Here is an 18,318-nt window from a genome sequence, read left to right on the forward strand (position 1 = left end):
AGGCGCTGTGCCACTGCACTTGTGATACTTCCAAGTTTATGATTGTGCTAAGGTCCAAGAGTGAAATGTCTTTTCTAAAATTTTAGATCAAAAGAGAAACACTGAAACATCAACAGGAAATAAAACATTTTTATTGAATATCTGTGTAATATGTATGTTATTTTAACGACAATTGGAAAACTCTACTGTGGGAAGTCACTACACAAAGTGAAACAAAATATAAACCACCTCATCAAAAATGAAGGTAAAATACGGCTAAAGTTGTCAGCTCGCGGGCCACGAGCGATATGGCAGGATAAAACACCCCAAACATTTCTACAAGATACAGAGAAAACCCACACAGAGAAACACTCAAGCAGGCAGTAAATATACACAAAGGCAACTAGGATCTTTCTACAGCATCAGATTCTAATACTTCACACAGCTTTGTCAGAAAGGTACATGTGGCTTCTTTGAGGATGAAAATGTCATCTTGGTCATATAGCAGGTTCAGTCTCTGAGAATCATAGTACCTTACAAACCAATTCTATGGTGACATTCAGTCTGGCAGTGTAGGAAGAGAAAGCATTAAGAATACCTTAACACAATGAATCAGTTCTGGCAGTTTGAACCTGCAGCTATCCTGAATGAACAACTGAAAGCTGAAGACCATGAAGCTGAGTATCTGCTGTTACACTGGAAAGCTGACTGTCTAGTTCTCCTCTTTGGTAGGGTTTGGTCCTCAAGATCAAGATTTTTAAGTATTCCAGCTTGATGCTTTGCATGTATGCGCCTGTTTCTATCAGAAAATGTCTCACTTGTGTTTTTTCCATGTTTCATGTAAAAAAGAAAGAAAATAGGTCTTGCTATTCTTACTTTTGGAGGTGGGGAGAGATCCAGATTTTTAGTCTCCTCCCACTTCTTTGCTGCTTCTCTTGCCCTCCACATGCACTGAAAATGTTGGAGCTTGGCTGTCACTGCACTGACCTCTCAGACTGTCACACCTCTCTCAGAAGCAGAGCTTGAGGGAGGGTGAAGAATTTCGTTTTCAGCACACAGTTCCCTGATTACATTCTTTTTTTTTTTTTTTTTTTTTTTTCTTTTTCTTTTTTTTACAATATTTTCTTTTAGATACTATTGAGAAGAACATCACTGATTAATGTCTCATGCCTCCCTCCAAAAGGTATAGCATTTCCGCATTTCTGGGGTAGTTTGCATGGCTGAAAATAATGAACTTCTCAAAGCATTATAAATATATTCACAGCTTGGAAAGATAAGCAAGAGGCCTCAAAGGACGGTACATGAGATAGAAGTGATGCCCTAACTGACTTGATGAGATGGTACAAGCTGAGATGACATGCTGGCTAGCTGTAAGATGATTATCTACAGTAAAGCGGCAGGGGGCGAGGGAGAAGGAGGTTGGAAATGTGGAATATTGCACAGGGCTTGACAAAATGCTGCGTGGTCAACCCATTCAATATAGCCTCCTTGTCCCCTGCATAGCTCTCCAGTTCTAAATTGGTCCGTAATAACTAGAACTGCTTGTGCTATGCATTCCTTCGGCAGTGCAGTAGAAGGGAATGGCAGTATTATTACAATATCACTACGGAATAAATTGATTGCTATCCACTGAGAAAACTACATTTCTAAGCACACACGGCAGTCACAGTGATACACAGAGCAGTCTTTCAAGACTCTTATGGAATGACTAATAGCTTCATAATAGTGCCATTTACTACATAATAACATTGAAAACATTTAAAAACTCCTCCTGAAACGAGCATCTAGTATACAGAAGAGGTTGCTTCAGTTTTCTAGAACTTGTTCTTTGTTTTCACTTTTTATTTTTTAAAGGACAAATTAAAACTTAAGTATAAATAGTATATAAAAGGTCACTAGCTGTTCTCTTTTGGCTTACTTTGAAGTGCATTTAGAACTATGGCTAAATTTTGTCATCTTCTGATGGGATTACAATACTGTCTGTTTACCATGAAACTATTTTGTATAATAAACTCACACGGCTGTGTCTAAAAAATATTCTGCATTCCTTCTAATCTGAGTTAGTATAATAAAATATTTTGTTACAAAGTCTAATGTGCAAACTCATTATAATGTGAAATTGTGGATGGAATTCACAGTATGCAAATTTTGTATAAAGGTGATAGCGGAGAGCTACTCTTGTTTTCATAGCAGCATTTCACGACCGCTGCATCTCCCCCCTCCCTTCCCCCCCTCCCTGCACAACCTCTGCAATGTTCTTACTTTGTATGTTAGATGAAATCATTGCCTCCTATGGAACTGCTTCCTTGACTTTCAATTGAAAGCCATTTCAGTCTGTTATGTGTTTGCTTTGGAATATATACAAAAAAATGATATCCTGGCTTCTGGCTACATCTCCTTGAGGTCAGCCATGGAGCTGCTCAGATCATGCTAAGTTGCCTGTGAAAGGTCTACCGAATTGGATGTGCCCCTCCAAGATTACGCATAGCGTGTTATTAGAATGGTCCAGTTGAAAGCTCAGATTTAAGTTGTCCTTTAAGATGTCAGTGTAACACTACTAGTGCCTTACAAGTTGGAATTTTTTTTTCTGGAATGCAGACGATACAATAGTTACCCTATAATATAGTATCAGCTCTCCTATATCTCAGTCAATTTACATAATTTAAAATAGAACATCTTATTAAAAACATCTAGATATACACAGATTAGGAAACGCTTACAACATACAAATACACAAACTAGAAATAAATTCTCAGCATACTGGTGTATATATACAACTGTGTGATACAATAAATAATTTCTGTCATGCTCTATCTACACATCATATTGCTTAAAAGAAGAGTAGATCTGGGGGGGCAGTGGTGAAATGAAGCGCCATTAGAAGGCTCTCTACATTTAAAGTTGTGCAAATTAAAACAGGAATTTAAAAGTACAACTGATCTGTGTCAGGAACACATGGCTGGAAATGAAAGGACCCATATTACTGAGGTATTTACAGATACTGGCTAAAGAGCACTATGTGGGCAAATGCAGAAAGGCTTCTTCTTCTTCATAATTTAATGTAATTTAATTTAATTTACTTCTTGACTGCCAGCATGGCATCTACCTCCTCCTCGGGCTGCAAGGTGTGCCACTGTGCAATGGGCCGCCTGGGGTTGGCCAACATGTCTGACCAATGCCGCAGCTCCGCTCCAGTGCTGTTGTAGCCCACAAAGACTTTCCCGATGGCATCGTTCTTGCCAATCTTGTCATAGTCCAAAACAGTCACAACAATTTGCACTTTCTACAAGGAGACAGAGAAAGACCAGTGAGAATGACAGGAAGGGGAAGGCAGGCAGGGATGAATCTCGGCATGGACACAAACAATTGAGACTCCATGGATGAGAAGTGGGCAAGTGCATGTTCCCCCAGCCATAAGCAAATTCAAACTCTTGTCGTTGCTTCTTGTCAGCCTTCCAAATGTATTTAGGTTCATAACCTCCACATTAACTTGAAATTCACACCCTTGCATCACAGAGCTTCACATGGTTGCATTTCTCCTTTAACAGATTAGCAATGTATAGATTTTGTAGCTGTTGTTATTGAGGAATCAGGCTGCTAGAAATCTGTAGAGCTAAAAGTCTTAAGCTAAGCTAATTCAAAAGTAGCTCAATTTAACACATCATTATTGTTTAAGTAAGTAAGTTAAACTTAGCAGTTACTATATTCTATGTACTATATTCTGGTTGTTTTTTTTTTTTTTTTTGGTTTTGTTTTGTTTTGTTTTGTTTTGTTTTTTTTGCTTTTATACTTCAGAGCAATTGTGTACCATCTATCTAGCGTGCTAGCATGCTTTCAGGGAAATTCAAAAGATAGCCCTTACAGTTGCTATATAGATAAATACATATTTGTGTGCATGCACAATCATAAGTATGCGTATGTACTGTGTATAGTATATATTTATATACATTATAAAAGGAGTCAGGAAATTAGGCTGTTTACTCAGGGGAGCTGGAAAGAAGGACAAGCTGCTGTGTCTGAGGGCTCTGACATAGTGGTGCTGCCAGGCACAGTAAAGTCTGGCCTACGGCGAAGCCGGTGGGTGCTGGGGTGCCACTTCTGCTGCAGGAATGGTAACCTCTGGCAAACAGGGTCAGACTGCCCACAAAATCTGCGGGAGCTCATCTGTCAGAGCTCAGAGACCATTTTTTGTTCACTTGGACTGGGCACATTGAGAGGTGGTGTTCAAGCCAGGCATTTGCGTATGCATTTGCGTGCACACGCATGCATTCCTCTCCATCAGGTCATTAATATTTGTCGAAGCAGCACAAACAACTACTCCTTCAGTGGAGTGGTGTTTTTCAACAGCATCTAAAACGAGAAACAGCCTTGGGCTGATTTTACTTAACTATAAATGCTTCTCCTCGGGGACTTTCTTTTAAAGATGTACATACAATTCTTTTCCTGACTTCTTTATCATCCCATGATAAACACACAGCTCCTTATGCCAATGTGAGCTTTCTGAACTGGAGGAAGAAATGCACAGAAACACATTTCTTCCAGAAAAATCTTTTATTCTCAATCATAAATTTTTTTAATTTAAATATGAGTACAATCTAGATTTCTTACTAGCATGATTAATTTTTTTTTGTTTGTAATTGGATTTATCTTTTAAAAATAACTGACGCTTAAGCATATCTGGAAGACCAGACTCATGTCTATTTTATGGAGTCCATTCACTTACAAGATTCTGCAGTTCTCTGATCCAGAGAAAGAAATGACTCCAACAGGCACTAAAGTATTTATATGGTTGCTGATGACAAAACTGTACATCAAACTCAAGACTCTCTCTACCCAGAGCACTCATGATATATGACAATATCCTGAAGCAAGTATTTCTAGATGCCAAAATGATGTTTCAGTGTTGCTGTTTGCAATATACTCACTCTAATGTTGATGGTACCTCCCCAAATGGACATTTATGTTTTAGATGCATGATACAATCACAGATATAAAAAGTAGACACGAGTATCATTTTACAGCATAAAAAAAAAGTTGCCTGCTGTACCTAGAAGCTTGGGAGCAAGTTGCTATTGGATTTTGTTGTTGTTGTTGTTGTTAATCATAATGCAACAGTGAGCATTGTAAACAAAAGACACATTTTTTTTTTTTTTTTCCTTCTGGATCTATAAAGATGCAAGAGCAGCTAGCTCAGATGGTTAACGCTGGGATGATTTTCACTTCATGGTCTCTGATTTAAACCTACAGAGAAATGTAAGCATCTCTGTGCTTTTGTACTTTATATTAAAGGAACAGCTGCACTGCAAAAAACCAACAGGTGCTAGTAGAAAGCACTACCTCTGCTAATACACATTTGGATTAGTAGTTTCCTTGGCATGATTAGGCATTCTCTGGAGTAAAAGTGCCTGTAGACTTTGCTACTTACAGATGTGGTCTGTCTCAAAAGTGGTAAAACACGTGCTTGATCTCCCTGTAACAACAGGGTTTGACTTCCCAGTGGTATTCTTATATTGTCTTTCAAGATCCCACTTTCTTACACACTTATTTCACTTAAGAGTCAAAGGCCACATTTGCTATTAAATTGTTTGGCCCATTTTAAATTACATAGATGTGCTGCTATTCAGCTACTTTCCCTCCATCAGCTCTTTGCTCTCTGATGATCACAAAACTTATATAACCATTATATTTTATGTCTCTGAAAGTCTCTTAATGACTTTTACATGACTTATCCAAAATAATTCTTACTGTACTAAGTCTAAATAGCATTTAAAATGTGTTTTTCTAATGATGAAATTACTACAGTAACTATATTGAAATCATTTGTAAATATATTATTTTATAACTAATTACAAAATACATTGATATATGATTGAAGTCCATAATTACAGATTTTAAATTGAGGCTACATGTTGAAGAAAATAGCCATAATTATTCTCATATACTTATCAAAAAAGTGGCAAAATTAAACTACAACACTTTATGAAAGGTCTATGTCCACCTTACAAAACTGACAGGATCAGAAACAAAATGGCCAAGTACCCATGGAATGTAATCATGCCAACTTGGAGGCATGTAATCATGATAACTTGGAGGTATCTATTCAGGTTTCCCAGTCCTGTCCCTATTCAGAAATCAAGACATTCCAGAGAGGCTCGATGTGATTGATCTTTTTTGCCTCTGGCTCTTCAGTGCTTGTTATGAGATTTTTCACAAGCACAATGACCAGCTTTCATTAAAATCAGCGGGAATTAGCCCCCAGTGGATTTCTCACTTTTGATTCCTAGAGTCCATAGACATCTGTACATGCTGTGGGGTATGAAGAAACTCCTGAAAGGGACAGTCATGCATCCAAGTCCCAGTGCCTCATCTTGTCTAGCTTTATTACCTTTGTCAGTACCAAGTCAATAAAAGGCAAGCACACAGCTTTTGTTGAAATGTAGCCCCTAGCTGCTGGACTTCTCTCCGGTACAACTGCTATCAGAACCCAAGATATAGATTCTTAAAACCTTTACCAGGCTTTCATCTAATCAAGAGGAGGCTGCATGTCCCTATTTGCATTGCAGTTTTCCCTGTAAATGTCTGTTGGCTGTCGTCAACAATGGCATCAGTTGGTATTTAAATGGCATTGATGCCATTTAAATCCTTGTGTAGCAAGGTACATAGCTTGTACCTAGACTCATTTTAAAGCCCACAAAAGTATGTATTCCAAGACTGTTTTAATTATTGTCATTCAACCTGGGGGGCCCCTCAGAGTAGACTTTCCATATTGAGCTCCATACAGAAAAGAAGTTATTTTGCTTAACATCTGCATGGTCCCAGGTTCCCTCTGGGAGGGTGGGATGCCACCATGCAATTCTCTTCTCTTTTGAGGTTATTTAAACCACTGCGTCTTTTCCTGACAATGAACACTCTAACAAGTGAGCAAAAGAACAAAAACAGCTTAACACTAGTGGGTAAGGCTTAACAAAAATGGAGCTGGCCTGTACCAACTTACCATTATGTGGCTTACATTGCAGAGATCAGATCTGAGATCAATCTTGCCCTTTCCAAGTGATCTACCTAACAAACAGATAAACTGATGCTCTGTGGTCAATCATATACTTAGCTATTTATGAAAAATACTGAGTGTTGCACTCCCAAAACAAGCCATAGTCACAGGTGACAAGAATACTTGCTTAAGACATTGAAGATCAAGGTTTAAATTTATTTAGCGAGGGGGCTGAACTCAGTGAGGTTTTCCACACGTCTCCTGAGATGGCTAAGAAGACCATCTCTCTTGTGCAAAAATGTTAGGTAACTTGAGAAAAAGTTGAATCTCACTCTCATGAGCAAGAGATGATTTGACTTCCAGTAGCTCAAAGGTTGCTATCTGAGTCCTTGAAGAAAGATGACACTGCTGGTGTAGGCAACCTCCAGCTCAGCATGCTAGCTTCTGAGCCTCCTAGGTTTAACCACTGAAATCCTTGGGAACAGCACCTAGAGAACTACTAGAGCTCCACCGAGCTGACAAGAAACCAGATTCTGACTGATCCCTGAACCTGACTGAACCAAACTGATCCATGAGATTCTCAAATCTCTATTTTCCAAGAGGTGTAGGAACCACTTTGGTGGGTAACTGGAAAAAAAAAAAGTGATTACAAAATGCATTTTACTAAAGAGCAATGCTACAGTGCTTTCAACAAACAGGTCCTAAAAATGCAGGGAACACAAATATGGTCAATGATATTGATGCATTGTTTGAAATAATTTGGAGGAAATTACTCTACATGCCTTTTCTTCTATCCCCATTTTTTTTTTTTTTTTGCAGGCACATTCTTTTTCTATCTCCCTGTGGATTTTTTTTTTTCAAAATCCATTTCTGTTAACATAAAATGTCAGTTATCCATTTCTCACTGATGAATCAAAGCTTCATAAGTACTGTGCATTTTATCATTTCCCTCTTGAAGCAGTCACACTCATCTAATGTAGCACAGTGCTGGCACCTAGGTGCTAATGAAGGCATGCACATGTGATAATTAACACGAGTCCTGTTAAATATTTATAAGGGCTGAGAAATGAAATGCAGAGAGAAGACAAAACACTGTTTGACATTACCTGAATTTGCTCAAATGGTACTTCAAAGCTGAAAGACTCATTGTAGTAGGGATTCAGAGTATTCTTTTTAATTGTGGTCTTTTTCTTCTTCAGCCTCTTACCATTCTGCATCAGATGGATTTTCACATAGGGATCTAAGTAATCAAGAGAAGAAGTAGAGGTAAGAAAGGTAGTTCAGTGCACTTTCTACAGATTTTAATCCCACAAATTCCAGAATTGATAAAAAAAAAAAGCAACAAGCAGTTTGCAATTTAACAGCCTTCGTTTCCACTGTAGAAAAACTCCTGTACAATTGCAAAGTGTTCCCAATGGAAAAGGTGCAAAATATTTATTGCACTGTCTGCTTAACAGTACAAAGGAGGAGTAAATTCCCACCTAACTTTGTTCTGCAGTTCATTAATTGTCCTAGAAACATTTTTACTGAAACATTATTTACTAACTGCCAACACATCTTGGCAATGGGCCTTAGTGCTGTGAGGAGGGTTTCCCATGGAGCTCTGAGCATTGCCGAATACAGGCAGGATATGCATGGGGCTAGGGGCTGGCTACTCCTCCCCTCACTCCCTTGTGATATTTTGTGGGTTTTCCTGTCCTGAGCTCCCCGGGGAGCTGCGCAGAGCACACGGCCAGGGCATGAGGCAGGAAGGGACTTTGCCCCACTTTGCCTACTTCTCTATCTCAGTGCTGCATGCAGCCAGAATAAGGTTCAGGCCATATCAGCATAAATTATGAATCGGTTTTGCTGCTCCCTACTGAAATCCTATTGTTATTTTGTATGACTTCTGGTGGCTAAGTAACAGAAATGATTTAGTACCTATTCAGGTATTCCTCACACAAGCAAAACTCATTGAAGTTACTGCCGTGAAGTGATATCTCAGTGGTTATACTTTCAATGGAAATTTTGCCTGCTTAAAAAAACAGCGCTATCAGTCTTTAATCTGTTACAAGAGCCATTTAGAGAATGAACTAGCAGTTCTTCCATGGCAGTGTTAATTAGCAATACCTTCACTGAGCTTGTGTTTTTGTTCAAGCCTACCAAAAAGCACCGTTTGAAGAGTCTCAAGCTCATCATTTTCAACAACCTGTATGGTACAGTCATCAAAATTTGGGTAGGCATCCCTTTGTCTTTAGGCAGCTGAACTGTGATGGAATTGAGGCAAGCCATCCCTCTAGTGAGTTGGTAGGAGCTGTACAAAACACCCATCAACCCACAAGTCAAGTGTGGCAAATACTGAGAGCCTGAATGCAAGCTATCACAGGAAAGGGCTTCTCCTGAGAAAAGGATGGGGCACAGAAGAACCGCAAATGAATACTGAAATTAAATATTACCACTATGAGCAAACCATACTTCAATGAAGTTCATGCTTGGAGCATCTGAGGAGAGTAATTGCATTCTGCTGTTAGAAATGTGCCTTACTGTGGAAGACTGAGGAGTTCAGGACAGTTAAGTTACTGCAGTGACTTGGTCACAGTCTACAGTACCTCTGAAGGGAGTATAATTTGATAGTGGACTCTTCAAGTCAGCTGACAAGGGTATAATAAGATCCGATGGCTGTGAGAAGAAATTATACAAATTCTAGCTTAGAAATAGAATGAGGCTTCCGATACAGCTGAAATAGCTTCTCGGTGTTTGTGGTGAACTCTCTATCACAGAGGGTTAAGATTCCTTCTCCCTCAAATGACACGAGTTCAAATACAAATTAAATCTGGGTAGTTTTATGCTCTAGGCTACATAGGGAATTGCAAGGGTTCCTTTTGACTGCACAATGTATGAATAAAGGCAGAGCAGAAATGTGAACAGCAGAAATGCTAGCAAAAAGACAAGAGAATTCTTTTTTTTTTTTTTTTTTTTATACTGGGTTCAACACCATGGCATACCGTGTTTTGAAGGTGGAAAGCTGGCAGACCTGGATTCCTTCAACATTAGCTGATTCTTGAGAAAAGCTCGTCTACCTGATTACTTTTGCTGAGGCTCTGTGCTGAGTGCACAATTGTTTTGACATGCACAAATGATGTTTTAGTTATAACTAATATATAGTAAGAAATTTCAGTAGTCAAGGAGCCAGTGGTAGCATGTTATGATATGGAAATGAGATATAATGCTATTAAAATATAATTTGAGTAACTAGGCTGGGCTGGGAGGCTAAACAGTTCAGTAATACATTATTATTCAGGGGATTAGAAATGAAGAATTCTATTAAAATAAATATAGTCCATGTAAGAAAGTGATTTATTGACCTGTGTTTGTACACAGAAAATATACACAGATTTGATGAGTATTCATATGCCTATAAGGAACTCTATAGCAATGATTTATATAGCAACACAAATACATTGCTATCTAGATAAACATTGCATATTTTGGAAAGAAACGTTTTAAGCCTAGAATTGAAGTGCAAGTGAATATTTGGGGACTACATGTACCTTCACTTTAAATGATTGCTTCTATTGACTTTAACAGATGTTCTATCTTTCTGCTGTTATTATAGCAAAAATTGACCTTGGATAACTCATGGCCACAGGAAGGCAAAGAAGATAGGTTTTGTGGTTTCTTTTTCATCTTCTAATCAGTTCCTTATGTTTGTCTGTCCAGGGATTTGAGTTAGGCTCAGACAAATGCCAGTTTTTCAGTGGGAAAGATTCAAGTGGTACCAGGTTGCCCTCATAGTGCAGTGGCAGAGGTCCCAAATGGAGTACAGAAGGGTACATACCATGCATGTACATTCCATGTGATATAATAGTTTCAGGTTTTCTCTTCATAGGGTGAAATTGTCATGCCAAAACAAATAAAAATTAAAAAGGTCACCTAACTGAAACTATGTTCCTTCTTTTTTAGTTTTAGGGGAAAGTATTAAATAACTATACTCATCACAAAAGCAGAGCAAATCAGAATGGTGTGTCCAGCTCAAGTATTCAAAAGGGCCAGTGGAGATTTTAACTGAGTTTATCCACATTAGATTGCACATCTACTTTCTGTATCTTGAAGTATCTTGGTCTTACCTAGTTCTCTCCTCTCTTTATTCTTCTACATCTAATATCTGACTCCTTTCCAGCACGGCACTATCTTCAATTACACTCTCCTCCCATACCTCACCACATTAGCCCTAAATCCATTAACTTTCCAGTTATCTATTTGTTTGTAACCTACATAGACAAACTGATATCTAAGCACAGGCTTTCCTGCAACTTGGCAAACAAACCTCTGAAAAAGACAGGTTCTGTTCCACCATGGGAGGATGACCAAAAGAAAGCAGAACCTCTGAAAAGCACCAGTCTCCAGTAATTTTTCTGAGATAAGGTTTAGTGCAAATGGAAATACCTCTCTACTTGCAACATAACCTCAGTTGTGGCACCGTTACTTGTGCTGAATAATGCTTTAATATGTAAATAGTCTCATTGAACAAGTGAGACCAATAAGGATGACAGAACTGATATTACAGGCTAGCAATGATAACTTGCATGCTGAGTGCATAGCATGGACACAAAGGCAGAATTCTTTTGACCATGTGTGAATGTCTACATCCAATCCCAATCAAAATTAAAAAAAATAAATCTCTTTATGTGCTCTGGATAATTATGTCATTCCAGAATAGATATCTGTCTTTGGTCAAATGGATTGTACCCCAGAATATTATTTCTCTCCACTGATATAGGTCAGCCTGTAAACTTTGATGTAAACAGTTATACTGCAGTTATTTCAAGTTAGGAGACATAAGCATCACTTTGTTTTTTCCTACATTTTTGTTCCTTTTGAGTAAACAAGAGTTTAGATCCACATTACATCCCCAAGACATTACATTACCAATCTACCTGAAAGAAGGGATATTGCATCCAGGGCACCACATATGTTAATAATTCATGTTAACCAATGTGTGTGATTAAATAAAATTCTGCTATTTATTCCCTCATTAATGGTCTATCCACGAGTGCTAAAAAAGCTGTAAAATTCATAACTATTTGTGCATTGTAGATTTTACACCAACATCTCAAGGGAGGCTAGTTGAACAGCTTTTAGAGCGCTGGGGGACCATCTGACATACTTTGTTTTCCTGAAGTTTGTAGTAAGGTGCCAATATGTTATTTGAAGGATAAATGGAATAGTATGTCATATCAGGCAAAGACATCTTGATTCATGTGGGCTGTGATGCCCATATACACAATTAGAATCCACTTAAAATAATGACTGTTTCACCACTATTATGTTGTAGATAAGATGCTCTTAATTATTAGAGGTTTAGAAGAAGCAAACTTGGCAGTTGGAATAAAATTCTACATCAAAAAAGAAGAAAATTACAGCTAATGAGTATATCTACGGAAAAAGTGGAATTCAGAATGCCCATCAGTGGGTTTTAAGGTGAAAAATATGTTATAGGGATCAGTAGTTAATGAAAAATCATTTTCCAGTTAGGTAGCACTGAATTCAGCATACAAATTTCCACTTGTATGGATCTTCAGCAGAAAAATGTCAACAAAGTACTTAACTTGGAATGGCTTTACTACAGTGGTTTATTCTGAATGCAAACATAAGGATGGTGCTGATCTTTGATAAATATTTGTAAGGCTTCTGTAATCTCACAAAAATATGAAAAGCAAGCAACTAGAAAGTTGACAAATTTGAAAAATGCTGCAGGGAAAACATTGGACTTGATTAGGTGTGCAATTACAGTCCCCAGTCTGTGTGCTGGGGAAGAGTAACTGTTTAAAGAGAAAAAATTCCACACAGTTCTGTACAGCTGGATCAGAGAAAACCCTCTACAAGCCTCAAGGAAGCCTAACATCATTAATAGGAAAAAAAACCTGAGCCAGAACAAACTAGTCATAGATAGAGCTGAGTAAAGTTTCATATCACAAATGTAAAAAGAAGATGTTCTCAAATACAATGTAGAAACTGAGGAGAAATACAGTGCCAGAATTGCCTTCAGCTTTATTTTTGCCTTGAAAATGTTCAGGATAACTGGGTGCTAATTAGCACATTTTTTTCCCTATCAGAAGAAAATGCAAGCCAAGCCCGTGCCAAAGCAAACATCACTGACATTTGGAGAAAAGGTGTCAGCAGATAGTGGAGTTTCCCTTTCAGGAAGCAAAACGAATTCTTGAAGAGCTTGGAAATTGATCCAATAAGTAAAGAAAATAGGATTTGGAAATGCAACCTTAGAAATGGCTCTGAACACATGGTTAGGGCAGAGTTGACATGCAGGGCGGATCGTTAGTTCCATGCTAAAGAGCTGTAATCACTCTCATCTTGCAGCAGTGCAGCAGGGCAGAAAGCTGAGCAACGCCAAGCTCGTGCCTTTGACCAGAGCAAGAGGGGTGCTGGACTCAGTACTGCACCCACAACCTGTAGCTATTCTGTGCAAACTCACTTGAAAGCCTTATTTATTTATTTATTTATTTATTTATTTATTTATTTATTTATTTATTTATTTCTCTTTTCTTTTCTTATTTACTTTTTGGCTTATGGCAACAGGCAGCAAGGAGAACAGCAATTTTATGCAGCAAGCAACTCTATTTTCTATAGCAGCTCTGCCAGGGATGAACACTGACAAGGGGCAGCAGTACCTGTACGTGTGTTTTATCCTGCCTTTGGAGAAAAGCAGCTGTGATTGCCACAGCAGTGCTACGTACAGAAAGCATCAGGGCTTCCGAGAACAGAGCAAAGCAGGACAAACTTGCTTGGTAGTTCCCACAGATTTGCTGATTTTTCCCAAGGATCATGGGACTTATTCCCTCTGCGGGCCTATAAACCCTTCTCTCCTGGGAGAGGGATGATTCACATGATGCCTGTGGCTTTCAGGCCATGGATAATTTGCCTTAACTTTTTTCTTCTCCTGCTTATTCATGTATGGATGAGAGAGGATAATTAAAGTCTCTGAAATAATGAGTTTAGAGTGATATTGTGCCTCGATTGTCTAATCCAATATTTTTCAGATGAATGGAATGCTGCAGAATGGGAAAGAAAGCCAGGTTGGGGGGGAAATATGTTATCTCAGGAAGAAACAATATAAAGCACAATTACAAAGAAGGAGTACAAGTGCTAGGGTACTTTCTAGATTGAATAAAATATAGGGTTTATATTCATTGATGCAAGCTAGTGGGTCTTCTACCTTCCTCCACAAATGTGCACATGAAAAGTGGGACAGAATTTTTAAGCAGCAGCTGACATCTCAAGGGAAATATTGAAAAATATTCTTATTAGGAGCAATTATCTTGGCATAAAATATAGGTTTTATGTATTTATTTATTTATTTCTCCACATTTCCCTGAAAACAGGAATGCTGATTTTTATTTAAAGTTTATTTGTTACTTAGCATCCAGCATCCAGTCCTCAGCTAGCGACACTTGGGACTTCATCATAGTTTCCACAACCCCACTGGGCTATAGATTACTTGATGTTATCAGCCAGATCTTGAGTTGTAGCCAGTAATGCACATGGGAAAAGTGGGTAGCAAATGTATTTGCTGCAGGTTCTTGTGGTGGCACCTGTGCCAGTTCTGACCCCAGCAAAACATTTTTTAACATCAGTTTAGTAAGTGGGCTAAGGATTCAACCAGGTGCCGGGGGTATTTTCCCAACATCATCCAGTACCATACTGGCCATGAAAAAAGTTAAGAAATTGCAACCAGCCTACAAAGTGTTGGCACAGATATCTGTAAACAATTTAGTTAAAAAGACTCAGAATTCATGTGTTAACATTTATCTGTGCCCCATGCGTGGACTGCTCCAGATACAGCAGACTTACATGCTCAGGACCCTTTTTTGCTCCTATTATGTGTCCAGTTAGATGATTTCAGTTAAGTTTTTACATAAGCATCTTTAATAGAAGAAACTCAAAGACTAGATAATTTATAAACGAAAACATTTGCAAATACATGTTCAATAACAGTAGGTGGATTCTCAAAAGAATGATGGATTCCAATAATCCATTTACACTGGGGGAAAGGGGGTCAGTATTTGTAAGAACTAACAATAGCCCCCCACAATAACAAAAAAAGTTAAATGGTGAGTGTAGCAAAGCAGTCTCAAAATAACAACTCTTCACTGTTGTGCAGTTAAGTGAGTATCAAGTTATTGAAATGCTGAATTCAGAGAACCAAAGTGCAATGGGAGGGCGGAGGTGTTGTAAAACTGACAGCGGAGCCAGCAATTCCCTCATCTGAGAATCCCAAACTGAGATTGCAGAACACGTAGAGCTGACAGAAGAAACAGAAACATTCACAGTGGCCTTAGGGCTATTCAGCCAGCAGATGAATCTGTAATTCCACCCCTAGTGCTTCCAACTGGAATATAACAACAAATGTTAGAACACCAGATGGGGAAAGTAGTAGAGAACTGGGAAAAAAAAAAAAAAAAAAAAAAAAGGAAGCCAAAACTCATATTTAAAAACAGCACAAATTAGTGCTTATAAGCTTATGATTAAGTTTACTGCCAGAGCAAGGGCAGTTGATCTGTCTCTCTTGCATCCAAGCAGATCATTTCAACATAGCTGCACATAGGCAAAACAAATACTTTTAGAAAGCTCACTGTGGGTTGAATCAAGGGGAAAATGCACCTTAAGTTTTGTCTGTGTGTAAACACATAATGCCCTGGTGCAAAAGCCAAGCAACTTAACCCAACACTTCGGAAATGTGATTATATGAAAACTTCAAGCATCAAAGCAGTAAACCGTACTCTTCTGTATTTGCACCAAAAAGGGAGCCTGACTGCTCTTGAAGCTTGAATTTAGTTATGAAATATGGCATGGCATTATAAAATTTTAATATGCTGGGGAATGGGAATAAATAACAAATAAAAAAGCACACTGTAATATGTAAAATGTTATAATATGTATCATTACGTATGACAAAATATACAGATGGAAAGAATATGGCGACAACCAAGATGAGGGAGGCGTTAGCATCAAAATGTGGAATGTTATTAATTGGGGTTGCTGATACAGGCAAACTGTCCAGTACAGGAATTCAGACAGAAACCAAAGCAAACTGGCAATATTTCAGGCAGTGAATTCCAGCAAATTGCTGAGTCTAAATTTATGTAATGCCTTTTGATGCTATAGAGAGAAAATTAATTACATTTCTATTTGTTAAATTGGTGGTACTGAAAATAATGGAAAGAAGATAATACACAGAGGTTTAGAGAGATTCAGAGTACTGTCCTGAAGTGAACTGGGGAGGAGGATGGTGGAACACACACTGAGGAATAATGACATACAGAAGAGGGAAAGAGAGAAGCAGAAACACATAATATGGAAAACAAAACAAAAACAATGAGAAAGAACAGGTCACGTAGGATGCTTCAGCAGAAGAAAAAGGAACAAAGTGTATAATGGTGCGTCTAGCTGGACTGTTTGTGAGTACCTGGAAGACCTGCAGTACAGGGCTGCCTATCTAACCAGAGAGGGGTATCAAGATTTGGGGCGGGGGGACAGAAGTATAGTACCTCTCTCGGAGACATGTGCTGCCTGGTGGAATGCATCCACAAAAACAACAACAAAAAGTAAGCATGTGAGGAGCGTCAGGTGGAACGGATGGAATTTGGACAGACCAGGCACCTGGGTAGGAAGCTGCTTCAACATGCCTGGAAAAGTGCTCAGGAGAGGTATTACACTTCACTTTTTCAAGTCTCCGATGTTTTACTCCTGCTGTGCCAGCTTAGTCTTTTCTGGTTTTATCTATTTTGTTTTACAGAATAAAGCAACCATCTTTTTCTCTCCACCCCTCTTTTGCTGATAGCCAAGAGGTCAAACTGCTAATTGCTGACTAAGGGTCTTTAGACCGCTCTGTTGGCTAAAGGAATCTGAATGCCTGTTTCCAACATCCTGAGGCTAAAAGATACAAGAAACAGGTTCTCAGTCTGCTCTGATGAGAAGAACATCACATTTTGAGTGCTACTATTGATAAGGCAGTGGAGCAAAGGCTGGTGCCAGGTCTCCCTTCTTTGATGTGAGTGCCTTCGCTTGCCTTGCCTGTGCAATCATCATCTTCGGGCCTCTGTCATATCAAATATCTGTCCCTGTGGGTATTTGCTGCAAATAGCTTCTTGCCTGTGCACTGGATGATGGTGTGACTATCAACATTTTAGGAGACTTGATTGAAAGAAGCCCAGGGGGATTTACAAATTTTTGTTAGTCAAGAATTTCTATTTGTCTGTAGATGTTTCTCTGTGCTTCCAGGCTTAAGTACGTGGAATGACCATCTTGTGGAAGATTACTGTGCCAGACAGAGACAAGGGTGAGGAAAGACACCTGAAAATAACTGGAAAGAAGCAAAGAAAGCAATTTCTTTCATGTACTGGAAGGCTGTGCTCATAGAAAGAACGATCTGAAAGGAATTAATGCCCATCAGGAAGAAGTAAAGATAATATCCAAACAAATATTTTGCCACACCCAAGCACTGAGATGCCCTTAGGACAGACATTGTGGAAACTGCAGTGGGGTAGGGAACAACCTTCAATTTCCATTTCCTGTCTCTGGAAACAGTTGAGACAATTTTCCCTTCACTTTTAGTGTACTTCCAGCAGACTGAAAACAAATTTCTCGTTTGGTTACTTCCTCCCACCCCCATGAAAAAAAAAAAGGCACCGTCACTAAAAACCCAAACCCAAACCCAGTAGCTGTGATGCAAAACAATCCCTAATCTCAAATTGCACAGAGGACGGATAGGAGTTCTAATATTACTGCACTGAAGTGAGTGGCAGTATTCACTGAAAAGAATTAATCAACACTGAAATACAGAGAAACTCTATTAAAAGCAAATAAAAAATGTTCTAGCTAGTTTATTAGCTATTTATTGTAGCAAGAATTTACATTTTGTGTTATGGACTCCTCATGTCAGCATTTCCACAGAAAAGTTTCATGGCTTGACTGCACATCAGCACTGTATCACTGAATTCTGGTCATCTTTACAGTAAAAATGCTCATACAGACTGCTTGGTAGTAATCTATATCCTCTCCCACAGAGGGCTAGAAGCAGCATATTCAAAAAAAGACAAAGGCAATGATAAAGGCAGCCTCGCATAAAAAAACACTGAACTATGGTATTAATTACATGTCAGGTTTTTTTTTTTTTTTTTTTATTTCAAATGCAGCAAATCCAGTTACAACCCCATATTCCATATCCTGGCAGCAGTCAAAGATAATGTTATGTGTATTGGAAGAAAAAGCAGAGGATATAAAATAGGAAAGCAAAGCCGCAGGATGTATTACCTGCATGTTACAGAAAGGGTAGGAAACCCATAAGGAAACCCTCA

General features: G+C 38.6%; 1 protein-coding gene across 3 annotated transcripts in view; it reads right to left on the minus strand.

Moving 5' to 3' along the window:
* Positions 1 to 2,235: 2,235 nt before the first annotated feature.
* The window catches only part of SYT1 (synaptotagmin 1), a 356,515-nt gene continuing 340,432 nt past the window's right edge, over positions 2,236 to 18,318 (minus strand). For all 3 annotated transcript variants that reach the window (XM_082756418.1, XM_082756416.1, XM_082756417.1), the window contains exons 9-10: positions 8,074 to 8,207; positions 2,236 to 3,262 (exon numbers count right to left, since the gene is read on the minus strand). In XM_082756418.1, the coding sequence (XP_082612544.1) occupies positions 3,056 to 3,262; positions 8,074 to 8,207 (341 nt within the window). In that variant the 3' untranslated portion in view covers positions 2,236 to 3,055. The remainder of the gene's footprint in view (positions 3,263 to 8,073; positions 8,208 to 18,318) is intronic.

Source organism: Aythya marila, assembly GCF_965140915.1.
Source record: "Aythya marila genome assembly, chromosome: 1".
Lineage (NCBI taxonomy): Eukaryota > Metazoa > Chordata > Aves > Anseriformes > Anatidae > Aythya > Aythya marila.